Source organism: Dasypus novemcinctus, chromosome 12 (genome assembly GCF_030445035.2).
Source record: "Dasypus novemcinctus isolate mDasNov1 chromosome 12, mDasNov1.1.hap2, whole genome shotgun sequence".
Classification (NCBI taxonomy): Eukaryota; Metazoa; Chordata; class Mammalia; order Cingulata; family Dasypodidae; genus Dasypus; species Dasypus novemcinctus.
This window is the reverse complement of record NC_080684.1, coordinates 98,234,904-98,262,079: the sequence shown is the minus strand read 5'-3', so window position 1 is coordinate 98,262,079 and position 27,176 is coordinate 98,234,904. Positions and strand designations below refer to the sequence as shown.

At 48.5% G+C, this 27,176-nt stretch overlaps 1 protein-coding gene across 6 annotated transcripts in view; it reads left to right on the top strand.

The window, feature by feature from the left end:
* Nucleotides 1–27,176, top strand: part of PLA2G6 (phospholipase A2 group VI) — a 61,444-nt gene that overhangs the window by 17,899 nt on the left and 16,369 nt on the right. For 5 of the 6 annotated variants that reach the window (XR_009188362.2, XM_071219061.1, XM_058308802.2 and 2 more), the window contains exons 3-9: nucleotides 14,254–14,469; nucleotides 15,464–15,647; nucleotides 17,182–17,369; nucleotides 20,143–20,239; nucleotides 21,290–21,472; nucleotides 25,243–25,351; nucleotides 26,053–26,217. Coding sequence is in view for 5 of the 6 variants with exons in the window: in XM_071219061.1 (XP_071075162.1) it covers nucleotides 14,254–14,469; nucleotides 15,464–15,647; nucleotides 17,182–17,369; nucleotides 20,143–20,239; nucleotides 21,290–21,472; nucleotides 25,243–25,351; nucleotides 26,053–26,217 (1,142 nt within the window). In the remaining variant the exon portion in view is untranslated. The remainder of the gene's footprint in view (nucleotides 1–14,253; nucleotides 14,470–15,463; nucleotides 15,648–17,181; nucleotides 17,370–20,142; nucleotides 20,240–21,289; nucleotides 21,473–25,242; nucleotides 25,352–26,052; nucleotides 26,218–27,176) is intronic. The other variant, XM_071219062.1, reaches the window with a different exon arrangement.

The window sequence follows — 27,176 nt, the reverse complement described above, 5'->3', positions numbered from 1 at the left end:
AGTGCCGCGCCACGCAGGGTGTCCCCCGCGTAGGGGAGCCCCACGTGCAAGGAGTGCACCCGTGAGGAAAGCCGCCCAGTGCAAAACAAAGTGCAACCTGCCTAAGAATGAGACCCCCCACGCGGAGAAATGACACAACAAGATGACGCAACGAAAAGAAACACAGATTCCCGTGCCGCTGACAAAAACAGAAGTGGACAAAGAAGACGCAGCAAATAGACACAGAGAACAGACAACCAGGGTGGGTGGGGGAAGGGGACAGAAATAAATAAATCTCTGAAAATATATATATATTTAGTTCATAATAATGCAATCACACAGTATTTGCCCTTCTGTGTCTGGCTTGCCTCTCTCAACATGATGTCCTCCAGGTTCATCCGTGTTGTCATGTGCTTCATGACTTCATGCGTAATATTCCATTGTGAGTATTCACCATAGTTTATCCATTCATCAGCTGATGAACACTTGGATTTCTAAGTGTTCTAAGTTCTAAGTTGTGAATAATGCCGCTGTGAACATCAGTGAGCAGGTGTCTGTTCGTGTCACTGCTCAGTTTTTCTGGGTATATACCCAGTAGCGGTATTTCCGGCTCATGTGGCAAATCTATAGTCAACTTTTTAAAGAACTGCCCAGCAGTCCTCCACAGTGGCTGTACATTCTGCATTCCCACCAACAGTGAGTAAGTGTTCCTATCTCGCCACATCGTCTCCAACACTTGTAGTTCTCTGTCTCTTTAATAGTGGCCATTCTGATAGGTGTGGAATGATAGCTCATTGTTGTTTTTATTTGCTTGTCCCTAACTGCTAGTGATGTTGAACATTTTTTCATGTTTTTTTTTGCCATTTGTTTTTCTTCTTTGGACAAGTGTCTATTCAAGTCTTTTGTCCATTTTGTCTTTTTGTTGTTGAGTTGTAGCCTCTCTTTATATATCATGTCATGGATATTAAACCCTTATTGGATATGTGATTTCTAAATATTTTCTCCCACTGAATCGGCTGCCTTTTCACCCTTTTGACAAAGTCTTGTGAGGTACAAAAGTGTTTAATTTTGGGAAACGGACTTTGGCCCAGTGGTTAGGGCGTCCGTCTACCATATGGGAGGTCCGCGGTTCAAACCCCGGGCCTCCTTGACCCGTGTGGAGCTGCCCATGCGCAGTGCTGATGCGCGCAAGGAGTGCCGTGCCACGCAAGGGTGTCCCCCGCGTGCAGGAGCCCCACGCGCAAGGAGTGCGCCCGTGAGGAAAGCCGCCCAGCGTGAAAAGAAAGTGCAGCCTGCCCAGGAATGGCGCCGCCCACACTTCCCGTGCCGCTGACGACAACAGAAGCGGACAAAAGAAACAAGACGCAGCAAATGGACACCAAGAACAGACAACCAGGGGAGGGGGGGAAATTAAATAAATAAATAAATCTTTAAAAAAAAAAAAAAAAAAAAGTATTTAATTTTGAAGAGGCCGCATTTATCTATTTTTTCTTTTTTCTTTCGTCGCTCGTGCTTTGGGTGTAAGGTCCAAAAATCCCCCTTCTACCACAAGGTCTTTAAGATGTTTCCCTACCTTCTCATAGTTTTATGGTCCTAGCTTTTATATTTAGGTCTTTGATCCATTTTGAATTGATTCTTTTGTAGAAAGTGAGAGAGGGATCCCTCTTCTTTCTTTTTGGTTATGGACACCCAGTCTCCCAGCACCATTTGTTGAAGAGACTGTTTTGTCCTATTAACATAGCTTTGGTAGATTTGTCGAAAATCAGTTGGCAATAGAGATGAGGGCTTATTTCTGTACTTTCATTTCTATTTCACATATTGATGTGTTTATCTTTATGCCAGTATCATTTAAAGAATTTTTTTTCATAGGTAACGAGAGTTGAACCCAGGACCTTGTACGTGGGAAGCAGGCGTTCAACCACTAAGCTCCCCACCACTGCCATTTTGACCACTGTAGCTTTGTAATATACTTCAAGGTCAGGCAGTGAAATTCTTCCCACATTATTTTCTTTTTTTAGAATCTTTTGGCTATTCAGGTGCACTTTCTCTTTGGGCTTTAATTAGGATATATTCCACCAACTTATTTCACTAATTCTCTTTTCTGCTGTCAAGTCTGCTCTTAGACCAAATTGAGGAATTCTTAATTTCAGTTATTGTATTTTCTAGTTCTAGAATGTTCAGTCAGTTCTTTTCTATAGCTCTCATCTTTTCTTCTTCTTCTTCTTTTTTTGTTTTTTTTGTCTTTATTTTTTTAACATTACATTAAAAAAATATGAGGTCCCCATATACCTCCCACCACCCTCACCCCACTCCTCCCCCCATAGCAGCAATCTCGTCCATCATCATGAGAGATTCATTGCATTTGGTGAATACATCTCTGATCACTGCTGCACCTTATGGTCAATGGTCCACATCATAGCCCACACTCTCCCACATTCCACCCAGTGGGCCATGGGAAGACATACAATGTCCAGTAACTGTCCATGCAGCATCACCCAGGACAACTCTAAGTCCTGAAAACGCCTCCACATCTCATCTCTTCTTCCCATTCCCCACCCCCAGCAGCCACCATTGCCACTTTCTCCACACCAATGCCACATTTTCTTCGATTACTAATCATAATAGTTCATGAATAGAATATCAGCAAGACCACGCTAATCCATACTCTATTCCTCCATCCTGTGGACCCTGGAATGGCCGTGTCCACTCCACATCTATATCAAGAGGGGGCTTAGATTCCACATGGATGCTGGATGCAATCCTCCTGCTTTCAGTTGTAGGCACTCTAGGCTCCATGGTGTGGTGGTTGACATTCTTCACCTCCATGTTAGCTGAGTGGGGTAAGTCCAATAAACCAGAGTGTAGGAGCTGAAGTCTGTTGAGGCTCAGGGCCTGGCTATCATATGGTCAGTCCAGAGATTCAGATCCCCTGGGTATATATTAAACCCCAGCACCAATTACAGTTCTGGTAAAGTAACACAGGAGAGACTTGTGAAAAAAGATCACATCTGAGTACAGCTCCATCACACAGAAACACAAACTCCAAAGAAGGGCCAATTGACATGGCACTGAATTCTTCTTCTTTTTTTTTTTGAGTTACCGGGGGCTGGGGATTGAACCCAGGACCTTGTATGTGGGAAGCCAGCACTTGACCCCTGAGCCACATCGGCTTCCCTGAGTTGGTTTTTTCGTTTGTTTGGCTTGTTGCTTGTTTTTATTTTTTCAGGAGGCACTGGGAACCAAACCGGGTACCTCCCATGTGAGGAGGCATAGCTCAACTGCTTGAGCCACATCCACTCCCCTCTTCTGTTTCCTTGAACCTAACCATCAGATTTTTAAAAGCCTGTTTGATAAATCTAATCTCTGTATCACTTGTGGTTTCTGCTTCTGCTTCTGTTTCTGTTTTTCCCTCTTCTGGTTTTGGTTATTTGATTCAGTTTTTTGTTATGCCTGGTGATTTTTGGTTGCTTGCAGGATTTTGCTTATAAAAAATTGAGGAGGAGCAGAGGTGGCCCAAGAGACTGTGTGTCTCCCTCACACATGGGAAGTCCCGGGTTTGGTTCCTGGTGCCTCCTAAAAAGAAGAGGAACAGTGAGCTCAGAACAGACAGGGGTGGTGGTGGAGATAAATGGAAAAAAAAAAAAAATCTTAAAAAAAAATTGTAGAGGTAGTCTTACCTTGCTTCAGAAGATAAGGCCGCACCGCAGGCTTTGCTAGGTGGTGTTGGTCTCTCCTGAGTTTGCCCTTACTCTTAGGGTGTAGCCTTTGCTCTGAGTGATGGCAGTTCTGAAGACTCAGCTCAGAGCCTAGATTCTATCAGGGTCCTGCCACCTGGTGGGCCTGCAACTCCAAATCTCTCTTTCCATTACTGAAACTGCAGCATTAAACACCTCTCTGTCTTCCTGCATTTGCTTTCACTTGGTTTTTTGGCTTCTTGCCCTGCACATGCATAGCCTAGGAGGAAAATTGCATGTAGAATTTTGGGCTTGCTTCTCTCTGATTCCCTCCTTTCCAGCTTCTTGGCCTCTTAAATTCTGGCCACCTTGAAAGTTTCAAATGCCAACCCCTTTCTGCTCGGCCTAGTAAGACAGCTGGAAGGACGAAGCTGCAGCTTTGTGCTTGGCCTTTATATCTTACACCACAGATGCCAAAGGCCCTCAGTGAAAAAGTTCCTCGGGGTGCTTCCTTCTATCCCTGCCCAACCTGCCTGCTTTCATTCCTCTCAGGGCCTTCCAGCAGTTGTTTGGATTTAATCCTCCTTTTATAGCAACGTTAGTCCAACGCAAGCTACCCTGTCATGACCAGAAATGGTAATTCACCCCACAAGATTTTTATTTATTTATTTATTTATTTCATTTTATTTATTCCCCCCCGCCCCCAGTTGTCTGTTCTGTGTCCATTTGCTGTGTGTTCTTCCTTGTCTGCTTATATTCTTGTCAGTGGAACCCAGAATCTGTATCTCTTTTTTGTTGCATCAGCTCTCCGTGTGTGCGGCACCATTTTTGGGCAGGCTGCACTTTTTTTTCACGCTGGGCGGTTCTCCTTATGGGGCGCACTCCTTGCGCATGGGGCTCCCCTACATGGGAAACACCCTGCGTGGCACGGCACTCCTTGCGCGCATCAGTACTGTGCATGAGCCAACTCATCACATGGGTCAAGCGCTGCGCATGGGCCAGCTCATCACGGGTCAGGAGGCCCTGGGTTTGAACCCTGGACCTCCTGTGTCGTAGGCAGACGCCCTATCTGTTGGGCCAAATCCACTTCCCACCCCACGTTTTGATACATAATATTTGCATTGTTTTTGAATGAAGATACATCCTAAATTTCACTGTGATTTCTTCTCTGACCCACAGGTTATTTATATGTATCTTGTATAATTTTCAATCAGATGGGGATATTCTAATTACCTCTTTGTTATTGATTTCTAGCTTAATTGTATTGTGGTCAAGGATTGTAATCTAAATATTTTCAGATCTTTGAAATTTGTTCAGACTGACTTTATGGCCTAGCATAGGTTCAATATTTATAAATGTTTTGTGTGTACTTGAAAAGAATATGTATTCTGCTGTTGGTGGGAACAGTGCTTCACATCTGTTGGTTAGGTCAACTTTACTAATTTTTCTATATCCACTAGGGACTTTTTTGTCTGCTTGTTCTGTAAGTAACTAACAGAGGACGTTAACAGAGGAATTGTCTGTTTCTCTTAGTTCTGTTAATTTTGACTTTATTTTGGAGTTTTTATTATTAGGAACATATAAATTTATAATTCTCACATTTTTCTTCATTACAAAGTATCCCCTTTTTGTTTCTAGTAATGAGGTTTTTGCCTTAAACTCTATTTTGTTTCCTAGAGTTAATATAACTACAGCTTTCTTTTGGTTAGTATTTGTGTATTTTTATCCAGTCTTATACTCGTGTGTGTGTGTTTGGAGGTCCTGGGCCAGGGGCTGAACCTGGGACCTCGTATATGGGAAGCCAGTGCTCAGCCACCGCGCCACATCGACTTCCCTCAGTCTTATGTTCTTAATGTTGTAAAGAATACATGGTTGTCTTTTTTTTTCTTTTATCTGGTTTGATATTCCTTATATTTTATTTGAAACATTTAGTCTGTTTATACTTAATGTAATTGTTATGTGTTTGGGTTTAAATCTACCATCTTACTGTTTGCTTTCTTTTTTGTTCTACTTAATTTTCCTTTCTTTCTCTCTTCTCTTCTTTTGAGTAGAGATGTGTTTTGTTTTATTTTAGTTTATTGATGTGCAATTTACAAAAAATAAAACTGACCGATTTTAAGAGTACCCTTTAATGGGTTTTGACAAATGTACACACCAATGTATCTCCCATATATAACACATTTATATCACACCTTCCCCCCAATCCCTCGTGATCCTTTGTAGTAAGTCCCTTGTCTCACCCCCAACCCCTGACAAGCACTGATCTGCTTCCTAACACTATAGTTTTGCCGTTTAAAAGAATTTCATATAACTGGAATCTTACAGTATATAGTCTTTGGAATTTGGTTTTTGTACTTCATGATTGAGTGGTTTTTTGTTTTTTTTAAATTTATTTCCCCTCCCCACCCCTTGCAGCTTGCTTGCTGTCTGCTTTCTGTGTCCATTCACTGCAGGCTCCTCTGTGTTCTCACTTGTCTCCCTTCTTTTTCTGTTGCGTCACCTTGTTGAGTTGGCTCTCCGTGGTGCCTGGGGGCCAGGCAGCGCTCTACGGCGGCGGGATGGTGCTCCACAGCGTATGGGCCAGCCTGCCTTCACAAGGAGGCCCTGGGACACGAACCCAGGGCCTCCCATATGGTAGACGGGAGCCCAACTGATTGAGCCACAGCCGCTTCCCTGAGTGGTTGTTTTTTGTTTTGTTTTTTTAGTTAAGCCAGTAAAAAGAACTTATTGGAAAATGGGGAAGACAACAGAGCTTGCTGAGAAATGGTAGAGAAGGACAGAAATACGTACTGAGGTTTGGTGTGGGTTCCCCCAGGCAGAGGGAGCTCTGCCTTGTGTGGTTACCTTTTAAGCTACTGCTAAGGGAAGGGGTCCCAGCTGTTACTGGTTACCCTACCAATGGTGGGAGCCAGTGGTGAGGACTGTTTGGAATATCCCGGGCTAAGAGGAGATTCTGGAAAGAGAAACTGGGACAGATTGAGTGGTTTTCATTATTCCTTTTTCTTCTATAAACTTGGAAGTTGTACATTCGTTTATTATCTTTTAGTGGTAACTACTGGAAGACAGTGTTCCTTGGGTCTCTCATGTTTCTGCACATCTGTGAGCAGCGGCACTAACTGCCTTTGTTCCAAACTATCTTTTCAATGATGTTTGTGTCACAAACAACTTTGGAAACTAGAGAGAAGGTTTCCCTCCAGAGCAGAAGGTAGGTTTGCTGACTTTTCAGTGTAATAAAGGTAATGTCTTCCTCCAGAGCAAAGCTGAGGCAAGTTTACTTTTTACCGATTATGAACAACTTGGGTTCCCTAAGCCAGGGTTTCTCTCTTGTAATGCGGCTCACTGCATATGCAGGTGTCAACTTGCCCTCTTCATGGCACCCTTTGGTAATTGAGTTTCAGGGAACTGACCCAAATACTGATACTCTGGTTACTGCTATTGCTTTGAGTAATAATCCCTTTTTTAAAAAAAAATTATGTTTTAAAGAAGCTTTACATTACATAGCTGTTACATTAAAAATATAGGGGATTCCTTTATACCCCACCCTCTCCCTCTCCCACACTTTTCCACATTAAGAACATCCTCCATTAGTGTGGTATATTTGTTACAATTGATGAACACATATTGAAGCAGTGCTACTAACCATGGACTATAGTTTATGTTATAAAATACATATTGATCTGTATCTGTCACTGCAGTGTCATGCAGGACAATTGCAATGTCCTGAAAATGCCCCCATATCACACCTATTCTTCCCTCTTCCATCCTTCAGAACCTCTGATGGCTGTTGCCTTTATATAAAATATCCAAGTTCTTCCATTGTTGGAATAATAATGTCTATAATAGAATAATAATAGGTCTACTTTAGTCTATTGTTCATTCCCCAATCGAGGATTTTGGGGTTGTGATGCTCACTCTGTTTCTAACTGAGAGGAGGCATAGATCCCATGGGCCAGAGGGATGGAACTATGTTTTTTTTTTTTTAAAGATTTATTTTTTATTTATTTCTCTCACCCCCCCCCGCGTTGTCTGCTCTCTGTGTCCATTTGCTGTGTGTTCTTCTGTGTCCACTTGTATTCTTGTCAGTGGCACCTGGAATCTGTGCCTCATTTTGTTGCATCATCTTGCTGCATCAGCTCTCCATGTGTGCGGTGCCATTCCTGGACAGGCCGCACTGTTTTCACGCTGGGCGGCTCTCCTTATGGAGGGTACTCCTTGTGTGTGGGGCTCCCCTATGTGGGGACACTCCTGTGTGGCATGGCACTCCTTGCACGCATCAGCACTGCGTGTGGGCCAGCTCATCACATGGGTCAGGAGGCCCTGGATTTGGACCTCCTATGTGGTAGGCAGATGCTCTATCTGTTGGGCCAAATCTGCTTCCCGGATGGAACTATCTTGCTTGTAGTTGCAGACACTCTGTTCCTTGGGATGGGTGTTGTCCATCATCATCTCCTTGTTAGTTGTCCTGTGTGAGTCAGTGAACTGGAGAGTAGGTGTTGCAACTCTGCTGAGATTCAGAGATCAAATGGCATATGAATGGACCAAAGATTTAAGTCTCTGGTACATATAGTTAACAAGTATAGTACTAATTATAGGTTCAAATAAAAGGGACAGAAGAGCCATGTGTAAGGAAACTATAAATGAGTCTAACTGTGTAATACTGGGGGACATAAATTCCAAAGTAAGGCCCACTGACAGAGTGCTGAATTCCTGAGCTTGTCTGCCTGCTTATAATGTCTGGATGTCCCTAGAGCCCTCAGGAGCCCTGCTGCTTGAGGCACTGTTTACTGTGGTAGTCAATGAGATTCTGCTGAGAAGTGCATTAAGCGTAACCTCTGGAATGACCTCCAACTCACTTTGAAATCTCTTAGCTATAAAAACTCATTTGTATTTACTGTTTCCCCCTTTTGGTCAAGGCTTTTTTCCAGATGCATTGCTAGTTGGTGCTTGGTAATAATCCCTCAGTGCCAGGGAGGCTCATCCCTGGGAGTCATATCCCATGCCAGGGAGGAAGGTAGTGCATTTATATGCTGAGTTTGGCTTAGAGAGAGGCCACATTTGAGCGACAAGGAGACTTTCAAGAGACTTTCATCAATATATATTTAAATTCATCCACATATTTACTATTTTCATGGGGGTTCATTCTTTCCTGTGTCTCTGAAATTCCATATAGGCTCATTTTCCTTCTAACTGAGGAATAGCCTTTTATATTTACTATGGTACATGTCTACAAATGAAAAAGCCTCTGGTTTTTTGTTTGCCTAAAGAGATGTTTTAATTTCAACTTCTTTCTTGAAGGTTTTTTTTTTGTTGTTGTTCTTTTTGTTTTTTTGGGGTGGGTATAGAATTCTTATTTGAATTTTTTTCCTTTTAACTCTTTCAAGATGTCATTCCAACTGTCTCTGGCTTCCATTGTTGAGAAGCCAGCCGTTAGCCTAATGTTTGCTCCTTTGAAGGTAACTGTATAGTTTTTTTCCTGCTGTTTTCAGTATTTTCTCTTGCCATTTTGTTTTCAGCAATTATAATATGATTCATGTATTAAATTACTATGTGTATTAGCCAGCCAAAGGGTGCTGATGCAAAATACCAGAAATTGGTTGGTTTTTATAAAGGGTATTTGTTTGGGGTAGGAGCTTACAGATACGAGGCCATAAAGCATAAGTTACTTCCCTCACCAAAGTCTATCTGGAGCAAGATGGCTGCCAACATCTGCAAGGGTTCAGGCTTCTTGGGTTCCTACATTTCTGGGGCTTGCTTTTCTCTGGGTTCAAGGTTCCTTTCTTCCTGGGGCTGGCTTCTCTTTCCTCTGTGTGCTGACTTCCCAGGGCTCCAACTTAAGTCTTCAGCATCAAACTCCAACATCAAAACGCCCAACATCAGAAACCCTCAACTCTGTTCTTTGCCATGCCTTTTATCTGTGAGTCCATCCCTGCCCCCCCCCTTTTTGGGTGGGGACTCAACGCCCTAATCATAACTCAATCATGCCCAGGCACAGATCAGATTATAGGCATAATCCAATATTTCTGTTTTTGGAATTCATCGATAATATCAAACTGCTACACTATGTAACAAACTAACACAAAACTTCGGGGCGTAAAACAAGTCAATTATTTAGTTTACAAATCTACAACATGAACAGAGCTCAGTGGATTTGGTGGTTTATAGCTGTATGTATTCCAAAAAAAACATATTCTTAAATCTAATCCATTCCTGTAGGTGTTAACTAATTATAAGTAGGATCTTTTAATGATGCTACTTCAGTTAAGTGTGACCCAACTCATTCAGGATGGGACTTAATCTTAATACTGGAGTCCTTTATAAATGGAATGAATGCAGAGAGAGAGAGAGAGAGAAAGCCACAGAGGTAAGAAGCTGAGAGCAACTAAACCTAAAGAAGAAGACACTGCCATGTCCCTTGCCATGTGGCAGGGTAGCCAAGGATCTCCGGCAGCTGGTCTCCAGGAAGAAAGCATTGCCTTGATGATGCCTTGATTTGACCATTTTCTTGGCCTCAAACTATAAGCTAATCAACTCCCATTTTTAAAGTCAACTCATGTTATCTGCTTTAAGCAGCCTAGGAAACTAACAGTGCAAAAGGCTTAGTTCAGCTCCATGTGGCATCGGCTGGGTGGTTTGACTGTAGGACCCACTTCTAAGCAGGGTCACTCAAAAGGCTGGCAAGTTGGTGCTGGCTGTTGGCTGGAAATTCATCCAGGGTTAAGAGTTGAGGGCCAAGAATCATCTCTACAGTTTGCCTTGGCTTCCTTATGGTATGATTGCTGGGCCCCAAGAGAAAGGAAATAGAAGCCTCCACTCTTTTAAGGTCTTGTTTGGAAACTGGGACAATACCGCTTCTACCATATTCTATTGGTAAAACAGTTATAGAGCCAGATTCAAGGGGAAAGAGGCACAGTTTTCCACTGCTTAGTGGAAGGAGTTCCAAAGAATTAAATAATTTTGTTTTAAAACCGCTAAGTATGTATTTCTATTTATTTGGCAGGGTTGAGGGTGGAGAGTGGGTTTATAAGGTATCTTCAATGAGTGGAATATTGTTTTTCATCAGCTTTGGAAATTTTTCAGAAATTAACTCTTTAAATATGACTTCTGTCCAATTCTTTTTCTCTTCTTCTGGAGCTCCACATATATGTGTGTTAGATCTTTTTATTTTATGTCTCTTATCTTTTTTCCTCTATTTTCCATCCGTTGTCCCTCTATGCTTTATTCTTTTTTTGACCCATCTTCCTGTTCACTAGTTTTTCTTTACCTAGATCTAATCTGTTATTATACCTGGCCATTAAATTCTTAGTTTTGTAATTGTGTTTTTTAAAAAATTCTATAATTTTCATTTGATTCTTTTTTTATGGTTTAAAGTTCTCTGACAAAATTTTAAATCTTTTTTATACTCTTGAATGTCGTTATGTTATTTAAAGTCTGTGTCAGATAACTTCAATACTTACAGTCCAATTTGAATGCTTTTTATTTTGTTCTCTTGCTTGAGTGCTTTGGCTAGAACTTCTAGAATAATGATGAATAGCAGTGATGACAGCATGGATCTTTGTCTTGTTCCTGATCTTAAGGGGAAAGCTTTCAGTCTTTCACCAGTGCGTATGATATTTGCTGTGGGTTTCTCATAATTATCCTTTATTATATTGAGGAACTTATCTTTTATTCCTAGTTTTCTGAGTTTTTTAATCATGAAAGATTTTGTCAAATGCCTTTTCTGCATTAGTTGAGATGATCATGTGGTTTTTTTTCCCCACTTCATTTTTAAAATATTTTCTTGTGTTGAACCATCCTTGCAGTCCTGGAATACATCCCACTTGGTCATGGAGCATAATCCTTTTAAAATACTGTTGAGTTCAGTTTGCTAGAATTGTGGTGAAGATTTCAATTCATAAGGGGTAATACATGGCCTATCTGGAAAATGTTTTATGTGCTTATGAGAAGAGTGTGTATTCTGCTGTTTTCTGGTGAAGTATTCTATATATGTTAATTAAGTCTAATTGTTTAACAGTGTTTTTCAATTCCTCTATTTCCTTTTTGGGCTTCTTTTTAGATGTTTTATCAGTTATTGAAGGTGTTGTATTGAAGTCTATTATTGTACAACTATTTCTCCCTTACATTCTGTCAGTTTTTGCTTTATATATCAGAGGGCTTAGTTGCGATATACATTTATGTTTATAATTATTCTATCTTCTTACTGGATTGAAACTTTTATCAATATATAACATCATTCTTTGTCTCTCATTATCTTTTGTGACTTAAAATTTATTCGTCTGACAATATGGCCTCTCCAGCTATCTTTTGATTCCTGTTTGCATGGAATTTCTTTTATCCACCCTTTTACTTTCAATTTCTTTGTGTCTTTGTACCTAAATTGAGTCTCTTGTTGACAGCATAAAAATGGATCGTGTCTTTTCATCCAATCTACCAATCTCTGCCTTTTAATAAGGGAGCTTAATAATATTTAAAATTATAATTGAGAAGGAAGGATTTACTTCTGCTATTTAGCTATTAGTTTTCTGTATGTTTTGTATGCTTTTTGTTTGGGATCATGTCATCTGTGACTTGGGATAATTTAACTTCTTCATATCCAATTTGGATGCCTTTTATTTTGTTCTCTTGCTTGATTGCTTTGGCCAGAACTTCTAGTATAATGGTGAATAACAGTGATGACAGCATGCATTCTTGTCTTGTTCCTGATCTAAAGGGGAAAGCTTTCAATCTTTCACCAGTGAGTATGATATTTGCTGTGGGTTTCTCATAATTGTCCTTTATTATATTGAGGAACTTACCTTTTATCCTAGTTTTCTGAGTGTTTTTTTAACTGCTTTTTTATTAAATCTTGGTTCCTTTCTGTAGTGTAGTATTTTGATTCTCTTTTCTTTCCTTTTCTCTGTATTTTTCAGTTATCTTCTTAGAAGTTTTGTTTTTTTTTAAGATTTATTTTTCATTTCTTTCTCTCCCCTACCCCCCACCCCCCACCGCCAGTTGTCTGCTCTCTGTGTCCATTTGCTGTGTGTTCATCTGTGTCCGCTTATATCCTTATCAGCGGCACTGGAAATCTGTGTTTCTTTTTGATGCATCATCTTGTTGTGTCAGCTCTCTGTGCGTGCGGCGCCATTCTTGGGCAGGCTGCACTTTCTTTCATGCTGGGCGGCTCTTCTTACGGGGAGCACTCCTTGCGCGTGGGGCTCCCCTATGTGGGGGACACCCCTGCGTGACAGGGCACTCCTTCTGCGCATCAGCACTGCGCACGGGTAAGCTCCACACGGGTCAAGGAGGCCCGGGGTTTGAACCGCGGACCTCCCATGTGGTAGGCGGATGCCCTATCCATTGGGCCAAGTCCACTTCCCCTTAGAGGTTATTTTTGTAATTACATTTAACATCTTAAACCAATAACAACTCAGTTTGACTAGAACCAACCTAGTTTCAGTATTATACAAGTTTTCTACTCCTATATATCTCCTTCCTTCCCCCATCATATCGTTATCTTCTCTGATTACATTTTTATACATTGTATATGACCATTAAGTCATATGGGGGGCAGGGAGTGTGTATATTCATACCTTGCCGTTTTTGGCCATTATTTATTCAAATACTTTTTCTGCCCCTTTCTCTCTCTGGTCCTTCTGGAACTCTGATGATGCATATATTGGGATACTTGTTGCTGTCTCACAGCTATCCCAGACTGTTCATTTTTCATGGTTTTTTTTTCTTTCTTTCTGCTTTTCACACTGGATAATTTCAATTGTCTTGTCTTCAAGTTTGTCGATCCTTTCTTCTGCCTGGATCCTTCAAATCTGCTGTTGAATCCATGTAATGAGATTTTCATTTCAGTTACTGTACTTTGTAGCTTCAAATGTCTGTTTGGTTTTTTCTTATAATTTCTACCTCCCTTTTTAAAAAATGACACTGTTTTCCTAATTTCCTTTAGTTCTTTTATTTGTGGATTCCTAGAGCTCATTGAATGTATTTAAATAACTGATTTAAAGTTTTTGACTAATATTTTTAACATATGAGCTTCTTCAGGGATGGTTTCTGGCAAATTCTTTTTTTTCCTGTAAAAGGGCCATCATTTCCTGTTTCTTTGTGTGCTTTGTAATTTTTTGTTGAGAACTGGACATTCTGAGTATGTGTTGTTATAACTCTGGAAATCTGAGTCTCCCATTCTTCTAGAACTGACAGGGTTTTTTTGTGTTTTTGTTGTGGTTGAGGGCTAGAGCTGTCAATTTGTGATTTTTCCAAACTATTTTTGCTCCCAAACAGGGAATGGAAAGGGACAAGAGAAAAAAAAATGCTGCCTCTTTAAGCTGCTTTTGTCTGAGTGGTGTTGGAACAGTGGCTGTCCTCCGAGCTGGCCCCCAGCGCTGGAGTGGCTGATCAAAAGCAGTGACCAGCAGTCAGCCTACACACCCTGGAATTTGGAGGACTGGGTCCTTGTAGCCCACCTTGGCCCCTGCAAGCTGCACCAGGAACCCGGCTGCACTCTCCACTGCTGCCTGCACTCTGTTTAGGGGTGGCAGGTGGTAGCCGCTGCACAGAGGGTGGAGGTCACTGCCTGGCTCATTTCCGGTTTCCCTCCTCTGCCCTGGCTCCGCAGACTCTTCCAGCTGGAGATGGAGGCCGATGCCCTGGTGAACTTCCAGCAGTATTCTTCCCAGTTGCCGCCCTTCTACGAGAGCTCCACCCAGGTCCTGCACATCGAGGTCCTGCAGCATCTCACCGACCTGATCCGCAGCCACCCCAGCTGGTCCGTGGCCCACTTGGCGGTGGAGCTGGGCATCCGCGAGTGCTTCCGCCACAGCCGCGTCATCAGGTGGGCCTCCTACGTATCCACTCGACACGGGGCCTGCATGTGCAAGTGGGCAACCCTCCTCACACCCCCGTGAAGGAGCGTTATCTCAAGGTGTGGTCACTGGAGAGGGCTGCAGAGGGCTTCACATCCCTGGTGTCTCCCAAGGAGCTTGTTGCTTTTCTTTTTTTTTTTTTTTTTAAAGATTTATTTATTTAATTAATTCCCCCCCCTCCCCTGGTTGTCTGTTCTTGGTGTCTATTTGCTGCGTCTTGTTTCTTTGTCCGCTTCTGTTGTTGTCAGCGGCATGGGAAGTGTGGGCGGCGCCATTCCTGGGCAGGCTGCACTTTCTTTTCACGCTGGGCGGCTTTCCTCACGGGCGCACTCCTTGCGCGTGGGGCTCCCGCACGCGGGGGACACCCTTGCGTGGCACGGCACTCCTTGCGCGCATCAGCACTGCGCATGGGCAGCTCCACACGGGTCAAGGAGGCCCGGGGTTTGAACCGCGGACCTCCCATATGGTAGACCGACGCCCTAACCACTGGGCCAAAGTCCGTTTCCCTTGTTGCTTTTCTAAAAGCTGCAACACCTGCTTTCATACATTCATTTAGTCAACAGAGAGATCCGTGGCTGCCTCTGGTCCCTGGTGAGGGCCCAGTGCTGGACCCTTCCACGGGACGCCAGGGCCCTGCAGTAGCCTCACCTCCTCCATTTCTCTGCTCCAGAGAGCTCGGTCCTGGTGCCCAGGCCCCAAGTTCCAAAATCCTCATCCCACTTACAGTTTACAGGCGTGTTCTTATATATCATAACTTGATACAATTCATATCAAATATAAATAAATTCCACACCCACCCAAAGTTTGAACCACCCAGCTGGAGCATGACGTGGGTGCTCCTGAGCACAAACAAAACCAGACAGTGGGAGTCCCCTAGCCCAGGGCCCTGCTCCTGCCCCTGAGTGTCTCAGCACCCCTTCCCACCTGGTGCCAGGCCTGCCCACCTCCCGGCTTCCTCTGCAGCTGCGCCAACAGCATAGAGAACGAGGAGGGCTGCACTCCCCTGCACCTGGCCTGCCGCAAGGGCGACAGGGAGAGCCTGGTGGAACTGGTGCAGCACTGCCATGCCCAGATGGACGTCACCGACAACCACGGAGAGACCGCCTTCCATTATGCCGTCCAGGGTGACAGCTCCCAGGTGCTGCAGGTGAGCAGGGGGCAGGATGGGGAGACCTGTATTGGTGACATCTTGCTAAGCCCACAGTTCTTGTTGGGTCCTTGGACTCAGGGTCACTCTGAGGCTCTTACTGTCCCCTCTTGGTCTTTGAGGCCTGCGCCCCTCCCTGGAGGGTGCACCCCCCCACACCCTTCCTTCTGCACACTTGCCAAGGAGACATATCCTCAGCCACTTTGCTCCAGCCTCCTGGGGAATCCTCCAACCCCGCAAAGTCAACTCAAGGCCCAACTCTGTCAGTTTAGTTCAGCTTTTCCTGAGCACCTACTACATGCCCCCTCCTGGGCTGGGTGTATTCTGTCAGCCCTTGCCTGGAGGCATGTACCTGTCCAGTGAGAACAGAGCTTAACTTTGACAGGAACTCAAATAAGCAAAGCAAAACTGTAGGCATTTGGGCCAGAGGCGCTTCTTCCGATAACCTTTTGATGACCTGGGCAGAATGTTAAAAAAAAATTGTGAGCGGGTAGACGGAATGATGTTATTGAAAGGATACCCTGCACATTAGCTTGAAGGGAAAGGGCAGCCTATCAGACGGCATTTTATTGCCTGGGATGTATCCCTTTATTGCCCTTCTGAAAGATATATCTTCTCTCTGCCTTGGAGTCTGAATGGAGCTATATTCTAGAAAATATGGGCTCCAGTCTCGCAGGGAAGGGAATTGAACACCGCTGTTGACTGCCCTTGAGACCCACGCCGTGCCAGCACGGGGCCCCAGGACCCCTGCCTCGAGACAGAGCGTGTGTTCCCACACACGGATCCACAGGCACTACAACCAGAGCTGCCCTTTATCGGCGCTGGTGCATGCTGAGCGTTCATGTTTTAGTTTAGTTCCTTCTCAAAATACCCTCGGTGGCATGTTGGTCATTGGCCTCAGTTTCCCTGAGGCAGTTTTCCTGAGGCTCAGCCAAGTTAGGAAGTGTGCCCAGAGAGAGCCACAGAGCTGCAAGTGGTGGGGTCGGCCCTTGACTCCCAGCCTTGCCGCCCACACCTGCCTCTTCCCTGCTGTGTCCCCAGCTGCCGACAGCCCCTTGGTCAGGGCTGCTCTGTGGTGGTCCTGGAGCCACAGGGCACCCAGTGGCCGAAGTTTAAGCCCCAAGGAGGTCGCGTTCAGTGAGGAAAGAAAACCCTCCCAGCTCTTTTTTTTTTTTTTTCATTGAAAAAATAATATGTGCATGTAGAAAAATAATTCAGACAGAACGATGGGTCTGTGGTGAAAAGCAAGTATCACTCCTCCACCGACCTCCAGGGCCCCTCCCTAGAGGCCAGCACCGTTCGAGTGGCTGTGTGCCAGTACCGGCATTCTTCCTGTAAGCCACGGGAGACCAGATCAAGCCCTGAACACCCCGGGGCAGCCTGCCGCGCCCCGCCAAGCCTCTCCTGTCGCTTCCCTTTGCGTTTTCCCGAGCCTCCTTGTGGAGTCAAACTTCCCTTCCCCTTCTCCCCACGTGGCTGCCCGGGAGGGGCACAGGCTGATGGGCTCCCGGCCCCCCTGACGGGCTGCTGTCAGCTCCTAGGGAAGAACGCGTCGGCAGGCCTCAACCAGGTCAACGACCAAGGGCAGACGCCGCTGCACCTGGCCTGCCAGATGGGGAAGCAGGAGATGGTGCGCGTGCTGCTGCTGTGCAACGCCCGCTGCAACGTCATGGGGCCCGGCGGCTACCCCATCCACACCGCCATGAAGTTCTGCCAGAAGGGGTAAGCCCGCGCTCACGTCGCCCGCCTCACCCGGAGCCGCGTCCTCCGCAGGGCCCAGGCCCCCCCGCCCGTTAGGGTCACAGCAGATGCTGGCGCCCAGGCTGGCAGGCGCCCAGGAGGCGCTTGCTCAATGTGTCGTGGGTGTGAGTCTCAGCCACAACCCAGCTGTGCAAGAAATGTAACGCCGAGCCTTCTTTGGGGCAGCCTGATTTCTGACCGGGAGCCTGCCTCTACCAAACCCTAGTAGTTCTCCTGGGGTCCCCCTTTCCAGCTCCTGCCTCTGGGGCTCCAGTTCTGGAGTCTCCTGCGAGCTCAAGGTCCCCTTCCACCCACGCCCATTGCCTGAGCCCACAGCCCCTCGCAGCGGGCAGTGCTTGCCCGGTCGCTGGGCCCCCTCTGCCTAGAAGCGTCCTCCTGGCTGGGGCTCTCCGGGAAGCAGGGGCCTGGCCCGTGCATTGGGGAGCTCTAGACCACTCTCCCATGTCTTCCCTCTCCCTCGACTTGGGAATCCCAGATCAGAGGAAAATTCTTCTGGGTGTGTGTGGTGGGAGTGGGAGGAGTGGGATAAAAGATGACAAAGAGGGAAGTGTCTCAGAATATCCATCAAGAGCAGTATCCTGAATGAATGAATAAGTGAATGAATGAATGAATGAACGAATGAGAAGGCTGGTCACTCAGGCCGCCTGGGCCCTGTGCTATGTGCTAGCCCGAGGGGGCTGAATAGAGCTGTCCTGACCCAAGCCGCCCATGACAGTGGACACGCCGCCCACACCTTAACAGTACTGCATGCTGTGCAGGCAGCAAGGGGAGACCCTGGAGGCGCCTGCCACTCTCCCCTCCCACCCTCTCTAGGTTGGTCCAAGCTTGGACAGCCCCCCTTTCCTTGATTCTCCCTAGCATAGCCAAAATGAACGAGACCTTTCAGAAAGACTTGACCAAATTATTGGAGAAAATGCAATCTGCCCCCCGCCCCGCCCAGGAATTGGGTTTCCAGACTGCTGGTTGCTCCCCAAAGGGGCACAGGGTGACTGGGAGGCTCTGCTGCACCCAGAGCTGGCACGCAGCCCTGCGCCTACTGACTCTGGCCACCTGAGGCTCTCCCATCTGGGGGCTTGTCATTCGCTCTCCTCAAATCCCCTTGGCCACATTCCCACTCTGCCCCCCCTTGGGCCCCCCTCATGTGGATCCAGCACCCAATCATGCAAGAGGATCGTCCCTAATCACACAAGAGGATCGTAGAACTAAGTGTCATCTCTGCTTGGCGTGTGCCCCCCCCAGGTAGCCAGCACAGCTCAAAGAATCAGTCGTGGTAAGCCTTGCTGACGAGTGGTTCCACTGCAGCTCAGGTCTGGGACTCCCCTGGTGTGTCCCCCGACCGAGCTGACCCTCACTGAGAGCCTGGGTTGGGCCTGGCACTGCCAGGTAACAGAGTCCCTGCCGTTGAGGCTCTCAGGGCCCAGCAGGGGCACAGATGACCCCAGCCTGTGAGAGGAGCTGAGAGGGAGGATGTGTGACGGCTGCACCGGGAGCCCGGGAAGGCAGCTCAGCCAGCTGCGGGTCAGGGACGGCTTCCAGGGGAGCAGAGCCTGAGCTGAGCCATTTTAAAGGTGAGGAAACCAGAGCTCAAAGAGGCTGAGCAACTGGCCAAGGTCACACCGCTGGCCGGTGTCAGAGCTGTCACGTTACCTAGGTGTCGCCCTCCAGCCATGTGCTCGTAGCCATTCTGCATGCTGCTTCCTAAGGGTGCAGGGTGACCCCTGGAACTTGGCCACAGGGTGAGGAGAATGGTGGAGGGAACCCATGCTGGCGCGGGTCAGCTGGCCCAGGTGCTAGGCACTGACTCGCTTCATTCCTGACCAGTCCCACTAGGACTGTCCCTCGGTTGCAGAGAAGCTCAGTTGCTTTCCAGAGGTCACCAGCAAAGAAGCTGGGCTTGACCTCAAGCCTGTCTGACCCTAAAGCCAGCACCCGTGAGAGCATCATTGCTGGTTGGAGCTATCAGAGAGGGCTGCCTGCAGGAGGGGGCTTGAGCTATGCTTTCAGCCATCTTTGCCATGGTGTCTTAGTTTGCCACAGCTGCTGTAACAAAGTACCACAGGCTAGTTGGCTTAAACAACAGATGTTATTGCATGGTTCTGGAGGCGAGAAGTCCAAAATCGAGGTGTGGGCAGGGCCATGCTTCCTCCTAAAGGAGGGAGTTAGCTGCATGCCTCTCCCCCAGCTTCCGGTGAGCACCTGACAGTCCGTGATGTTCCTTGGCCTGTGGTGGCATCACTCAGTCTCTGCCTCCATCACGTGGCTGGCGCTCGTGCTCTCTTCCTCTCTCGCTCACTCTGTCTTACAGACGGGTCCACATTTCTTCTACTTAGGAGGATGCCAGTCATATTAGATTAAGAGCCCCCTCGGTCCACTGTGGCTTCATTTTTACTAAATGAGTTTAACTCAATCTTTTTTTTTTTTTTTTAAGGTACTGGGGCCGGGGATTGAACCTGGGACCCCGTATGTGGGAAGCCGGTGCTCAACCACTGAGCCACGTCGGCTCCCTTAACTAAATCTTCTGTTTCCAAACGGGGTCACAGTCACAGGACCCAGGGTTGGGACTTGAGCAGGCCTTTCTGGGACACACCTCAACCCACGGCACGTTGTTTGTTGCGACCTTACCTGCAGGTGGCGCTCTCCCTAACCACAGACGAAGCCCCCAGCCACGGCCACGCCCAGCCCCCCCTCACCCCCTCCCCGGCCGCCTCACACCCCAGGGCCCCTTTCTCCCCAGGTGTGCGGAGATGATCATCAGCATGGACAGCAACCAGGTCCACAGCAAGGACCCCCGCTACGGAGCCAGCCCCCTCCACTGGGCCAAGAACGCAGAGGTGGGGGGGCAGTCCGAAGGCGGGTGGCAGGCGGGCGAGCCGGGCTTCTTAGGCTGCCTGTGGGAAGGAGGTCCCCAGAGGACATGGGGGGGCCGCTGGGGGGCCACGGCAGATGAGGCCACGGAGAGCCGAGATCCCGGTGTTGCCCTGTGCCTCCGGGGGGGGCCCCCGTGGCCAGGCTTTGGTGGCCAGGCTTTGGAGGGGTCGTGAGGTCAGAGAGGGAGAGCCCGAGAAAGTTCTTCACACATAGGAAAGAGCCTCACAAATGGACAGTGTCATGACGGTGACACTGACAAGGCTGGGTCTAGCAGCGCCCACAGAGCCCGGCTGGGCAGCTCCCCTGGGGCCGCTCCCTGCGCCGAGCTCCGGCCCCCTGGAAGGACGGAGACATCTGGTCTCTCACCTCCAGGAAGCACAGCTCGGCTGTGCATCAGGGGCCCCCCAACCCCCCTGCTCCAAAACGGGACGGGCTGGGGGAAGGACACTGCCCCTCCCTACTCTTCTGGGCACCAGGAGCTAGACCCAAGGCGGCTCTTGAGTGTTTCATCCTTTGCTGTCGCTGCACTCAGGGAGGTGGGGACTCGCAACCCCACTTTCACAGGAGAGAAAACCGAGGTGCACAGGCTGCAGGGAGCACGGCAAGCTCCCACAGCTGGGATGAGGGGGGGCTGGGGTTTGGGCTCAGGTCTTCTCAGCTCCAAACCCAGGCCTTTTCTCCAGGGTTCCAGGCCCTCCAGGGCTGCTGGGTGGGCAGGGATGCAGATGGCAGGGGGGCTGCAGGCAGCGGGGCATTTCTGCAGCAGGGCTCAGAGGGACCTTTGCAGGGAGGGACGGTGTCCTGGCTGCCCCTACACTGCTGTCCCCTACATCCTGGAGTGCTGATGGTGTGGGAGCCAGGGTCTAGGGCCACCCCCAGAAGTGGCGCCTGCCATCTGGGCTCTTCCTGTTGCTCGAGTGTTCTGGTGGCCTCCAGGGAGAAGAGGCAGCGCTGGGGCCACCCAGCAGCCCCGAGTGTCCCCCTGACCCGGGCCTGGACCCTGTCTCCCCTAGATGGCCCGCATGCTGCTGCGACGGGGCTGCGACGTCAACAGCACCAGCTCAGCGGGGAACACGGCCCTGCACGTGGCGGTGATGCGCAACCGCTTTGACTGCGTCATGGTGCTGCTGACCCACGGGGCCAAAGCGGATGCCCGCGGCGAGCATGGCAACACCCCACTGCACCTGGCCATGTCGGTGAGCCCATGGCCCATGACTCTGTGTGTGGCCGGCCGTCGTGGGTGGGGATGTGGGAGGGCCAGGGGGGCTCCTCTTCCTGCCCTGGGCTGCTGAGGATCTTCTTGCCTTCCAGCTTAGTTTTCCAGGCTACCACGATAAATCCCACACGAGGGACAGATCCCACACGAGGGGTCGGCTTCAGCAGTTGTCTCATGGCTTAGGAGGCTGGACGGCTTGTTGCTTCTGGGGTCAGCAGCCTTCTGACCAGCCATCCTTGGGGTTCCTTGTTTTTCCTGTCATGTGGCTCAGCCCTTGCCTTGCTCTTCCAGGCTCCTTTCACTTCTGGCTTGCAGCTCCTCTGACCATGTGTATTAGTCAGCCAAAGGGTGCTGATGCAAAATACCAGAAATTGGTTGGTTTTCATAAAGGGTGTTTATTTGGGGTAGAAGCCTATAGATACCAGGCCATAAAGCATAAGTCACTTCCCTTACCAAAGTCCATTTTCACTTGTTGGATCGAGATTACTGCCAACAGCCGAGACCCTTCCAGGGTCTTCCTTCTCTCTGGGTTCGAGGATCCTCTCTTCCTGGGGCTGGCTTCTCTTTCCTGTGTGAGTTTACTTCCCAGGGCTCCAGTTTAAGTCTTCAGCATCAAACTCTAGCATCAGACACCCTTACATCAAAAGCTCCAACTCTGTCCTCTGCCATGCCTTTTATCTGAGTCCCCACCCACCAAGGGGTGGAGACGCACCCCTTGGTGGGTGGGGACTCAACGCCCTAATGACGTGGCCCAATTAAAGCCCTAATCATAACTCAGTCATGCCCAGGTACAGATCAGATTACAAGAGTAATCCAATATTTCTTTTTGGAATCCATCAATTATATCCAACTGCTGCACCGTGTCCACATTTCTTCTGCTTGTGAAGGACTCCAGCCTCCAATCGAGGCCCACCCTCGTTCAGTTAGCTGCACCGCGCCTGCCCTGACTTCAGGAGGGCCGGGCTCCGTGGGGTTCACACGCACAGGAATGTAGATAAAGAGTAAGAGCGTGAGGTCTGGGGCCACATAGCTCACTTACTTTCCTAGTCTCGGTTCAAACCCTGCTTCCTCCTTCAGGAAGCCTTACATGTCCCCCACTCTGTCCTCAGCCCAAAATAGCATCTCTTCTTCTGCGCCCTGGTACCTTTTTTCTCCATACCCCCATTTGGCATTTGCATGGTGAGTGATACCAGGCATGCCATCTCTGTCACCTGGAAAATGGAGGTATGGAATTGCTGAGAGAGGTGAGTGGTAGACACTTGCAGCTCGAGGTGAATGCCAAAATGACGTACACGAGGTACCTGGCATGGAGTGGACGTCCCACAAATGTTCTCGTTCCTTCCATTATTAGGGAAAAACATGTACATTTGTTCTTATCTGCCCTATGGCTCCTTGAAGGCGGGCCTGCCCGCACATTTTATTAGCCCATGGTGGGTGTTTGTCACATTTCCTGACTTATTATAGAACATAGTTCCTTTCCTTAAAGCCCTGACAGTCTGGTTGGGGAAATACAGCATGTGCATATTAATTGAACATAGGGGAGGGGTCACTGTTGTATTAAAGACAGTCATACATGTGTGTGCATATTCTATAGTAACGCCATATGTCTGTAAGTCTCAGAGTGACAGAATGGGAGAGAGCCCTGGGAGCCTAAAATAAGTAGACTTAGGACAAATTCAAAGACATTGTTGCCCAAGAGATTGAAACTATGAATAAAAACAGGGACATTTTTAGAACTAAGCGAATGGGCCCTTAGAATTATCTAGTTTACCAGTCCTCAAACTTTTTGGTCTGTTTGGTCCCTTTATGCTCTTCATATTTATTGAGGATCCCAAAGAATTTTTGTTTATATGAATTATCTCAATCTATCTTTACTATATTTGAAACTAAAAGTGAAGAATTATATATTAATTCACTTAAAAATAATCATAACCCCATTACATGCTAACATTAACATTTTTTATGAAAAGTTATTTTCTGAAACAAAAAAATTGAGCAAGAAGAGTGGCATTGTTTTACTTTTTTTTTTTTAAAGATTTATTTATTTCTCTCCTCTTCCCCTCCCACCCCCCACCCCCATTGTCTGTTCTCTTGTATCCATTCACTGTGTGTTCTTCTGTGTCTGCTTGCATTCTCCACGGTACTGGAAATCTGTGTTTCTTTTTGTTGTGTCATCTTGCTGCATCAGCTCTCCATGTGTGCAGTTCCACCCCTGGGCAGGCTGCGCTTTTTTTCACGCAGGGTGGCTCTTCTTGCAGAGTGCCTTCCTTGCACATGGGGTTCCCTATGCAGGGGACACCCCTGCGTGGCAGAACACTCCTTGTGTGCAGCAGCACTGCATGTGGGCCAGCTCAGCACTTGGGCCAGGAGGCCCTGGGTTCAAACTCTGGACTTCCTGTATGGTAGGTAGACTCTCTATCAATTGAGCCACATCCCCTTCCCTTGTTTCACATTTTTGCAAATCTTTTGAATGCCTGGCTTCACAGAAGACATGTGAATTCCCATAACGTCTCCGTTTATTCTGCTGTGTCATGTGATTTGCTTGAAGACTATGAAGAAAATCTGGCCTTACACAGCTACGTCATTTAAAAGGGAAGAGTACTTTAGGGGGGAGCATGTGTGGCTCAGGTAGTTGAGTGCTGCTTCCCATGTATGAGGTCCTGGGTTCAAGCCCCAGTACCTCCTTAAAAAAAAGGGGGGGGGGTACTTTAATAGCCCTTTCAGATAATTGTGGATATTCCTCTTTGATATTACACCAAAACTCAACAGGTGGTAGTTGCTGAAAAGTCAGTTGCAGTATGGACTCTGAAATCACCTCAGTGAACTCTTCATACTTGTTATGTTAAAGTCCATCCATGCCCCTTGCACTTTGCATGGGTCTTTTCCCCATCCTCGGGGTGCATCTGCCAGCTTCCGAGTGGTGACCCATTTCAGTATACAGGGTCAAAAACACGTTCGTAAACCGCACCAGTGATCTCCGCAGAAAAGTCTTTAAAGATTGGAAACTGTCAAGCCCATGACGGTATCTACACATGTCCTGAAATCTGAAATTTTGCTTGAAGGCTTGAATTTTATCATTGGCAAAAAAGACTCTTTTTTTTCTTGAAGGGGCAACTCACTATGTTCCATTTTGAGAAAATGCCCAATACCCAAGGCTGAATAATCATAGTTTGTCTGTAAGTCATTCTTTCAAGTAAAAATTCTTTTTTCCTTGAAAAAAAAGCAGCTAGCTCAGCTGAGCCGACAAATGTTTAAACACCTACCGCTCAGTGGAGGGAGGCCGTACCTGCAGGCTGTCCTTTCTGGGGACATGTGCCCGGGTGCCCGGATACCCCACCGGAAGTGGCATCCTGGGCTGATGGGCAGGACAGCCTTACCGTTCCTCACCACGTGGCTCCCCAAAGTGGGCAGCCACTGACCCTTCAGTTCCCTTGGCTCCTGAGTCAGGGGTCATAGAGGCCTTGCTGCCTTCAAGGAAGAGCTGGAGGGGCAGGGGGCTGGTCACCTCGTTTCTGCCTCAGGTTCTAAACCGTCACCCGGGGATGCTTTCCAGCCTGTTCGTCAGGGCACCGGCCTTGAAATCGCAGGCTTTGGCATACTGGGGTGGGGGATGGAAAGGGCCCCAGTGTCTCACCCCCCACTGACAAGAACCCCTTCAGGTAATGGATAAGATGGAGGAGGCCAGGGGTCCCTTTACTCCTCATTTCCCTGCTCTGTTATATATTTTTCCCCTTTTCCTCTTCCCAACAGAAAGACAATGTGGAAATGGTCAAGGTCCTTATTGTATTTGGTGCAGAGGTGGACACCCCAAATGACTTTGGGGAGACTCCTGCACTCATAGCCTCCAAGATCAGCAAACGTATGTGCTCTTCACTCTGGGAGCTGAGTTGGGAGGGGGTGGGAGTGGGGTGCAGGGATCAGGGAGGAGGGGGTCTAGCAGACAAGGGCAAAGAACACCTGCCCTAGGAGGCTCCGAGAGGAAGGCAGCACCCACTTCCCAAGAACAGGGGCCCTGAGAATAGGTGGCATCCAATGAGGGACTGGCCGAGCCAGTGTCCTCCTGCGGGTGCCCAGACTCCTGGCGGGGGTTGATAGGTAGCAGCCCGCGGCCCTGCTCTGGGGGATTCACTGATGGAGCCACTTGCATGTACCATGGATCGGGGCATGCTCTGCACTGCACAGGCACGTGAGCATGCGCTCGTGTGCACAGCACGTGTGTGCACACAAGCATGTGCACAGGCGCTGCACGCTCGCTCGGTGAGCCTTGGCTCCAGACTGGCTGGCCACTAGCCCCTTTCAGACCCTGGAAGGGACCGCCCATTCAGCAATTTTGAGAGCTGCTGAACACGGAGGCGGGCTCTCCACTTTCTGGGCTAGAATAGGCGGGAGAGAGGGGGTTCCCAAAAGAATAGGTCAAGACTGGCCTCCTCCTTCCATCCTCCATGGTAGACGCCAGCCCCGTGCCCTGGGCGCCAGGGAGCCATCAGGTCAGGGAGAGGAAGGGCATGTCGACATCCTTCCTGATGCTGTGCCATCTCCCCTCCCCCAAACCATGACAAGTTGTCACCAGGAAGGCGCTCTTAACTCTGCTGAGAAACATAGGGGCCGACTACCGCTTCCCATCCCTCCCGGGGTTCCCCACGGAGCCGGGCTCCGTGGCGCCGCAGCACCCCATCTTCTCCCTGGAAAGAGCTCAGCCCCCGCCGGTCAGCTTAAACAACCTAGGTAGGCCTCTCCCTCCCACCTGCCCTCCGCTCCAGCTGCTGCCAGGCCCTGGGTCAGAGCAGTCCCGGCTGGAAAGAAACGGGCCCTGGGGTGGAGGTAGTTGAGGGGACCCTGGCTGGTGGCCCTCGTGTCGCACGGGCCATTTTCTCAGAAAGGAGAGAGGCTGCCCTGCACGCGTCTCAGCTCTGGGCCTTTGGCACCCACGAGGTGGGCTGCTCCGTGCCTCTCCCCCTGTGGGCGGTGAGGAGTGCCGTTTGGGGTCCCGAGCCCCTGCGCCTCTGGCTCGAACAAGGCGTTTGACCGCTGTCAGGCTGAAGCTGGTGTGCTCCCTTGCTGGCCACTTTGGTGACCTACGGGCTTTCGAGCATGATCAGGTGACCAGCACCTGCCTCAGTGCGTCCTCGACTCCCCTTTGAGATGGCCCTAGAGGAGACAGGGACCTTGTCGGGTGTCTCAGGGGCCTGGCTTGCCCTAGGGGCCTAGATGATTTGGGAGAGGCGTCCCCTGAATTGGAAAGCCAGGAACCAGATCTTTGGTAAACTTATATATATATGTATATATATATATTTTTTACTGTTGGGGAAGCAGGCAACAGCACCCCAATCAGGATGACCCAGCCAGCCTGGGCTCAGGAGGGCCAGCAGTGGCACACGGCTCTCACCTTTGGCCTCCACCCCTGTCCTCTCCCTGCCTGTCCCTCCCAGGAACTGCCCCCACCACCTCCCACTTCTATCTCTCCATTTTACAGGCCGTCAGCCACCCACGCCAGGCCTGATGGTGGGCCTGGGGCATGGCGTCGATGGGTAATGCCCTGCCCTGCCCTGGCTTGGGTGGAGCTTGGGTCCCTTTTCCTTTTCCTCAGCGGCACCCCAGATGCTCCACTCCCGCCCCCGCTCTCTGCTGTGCGCTGGGCACCCGCCTCCCCTGGCCCCTGGCCCCTGGCCAGTGTCCTGCTGCTT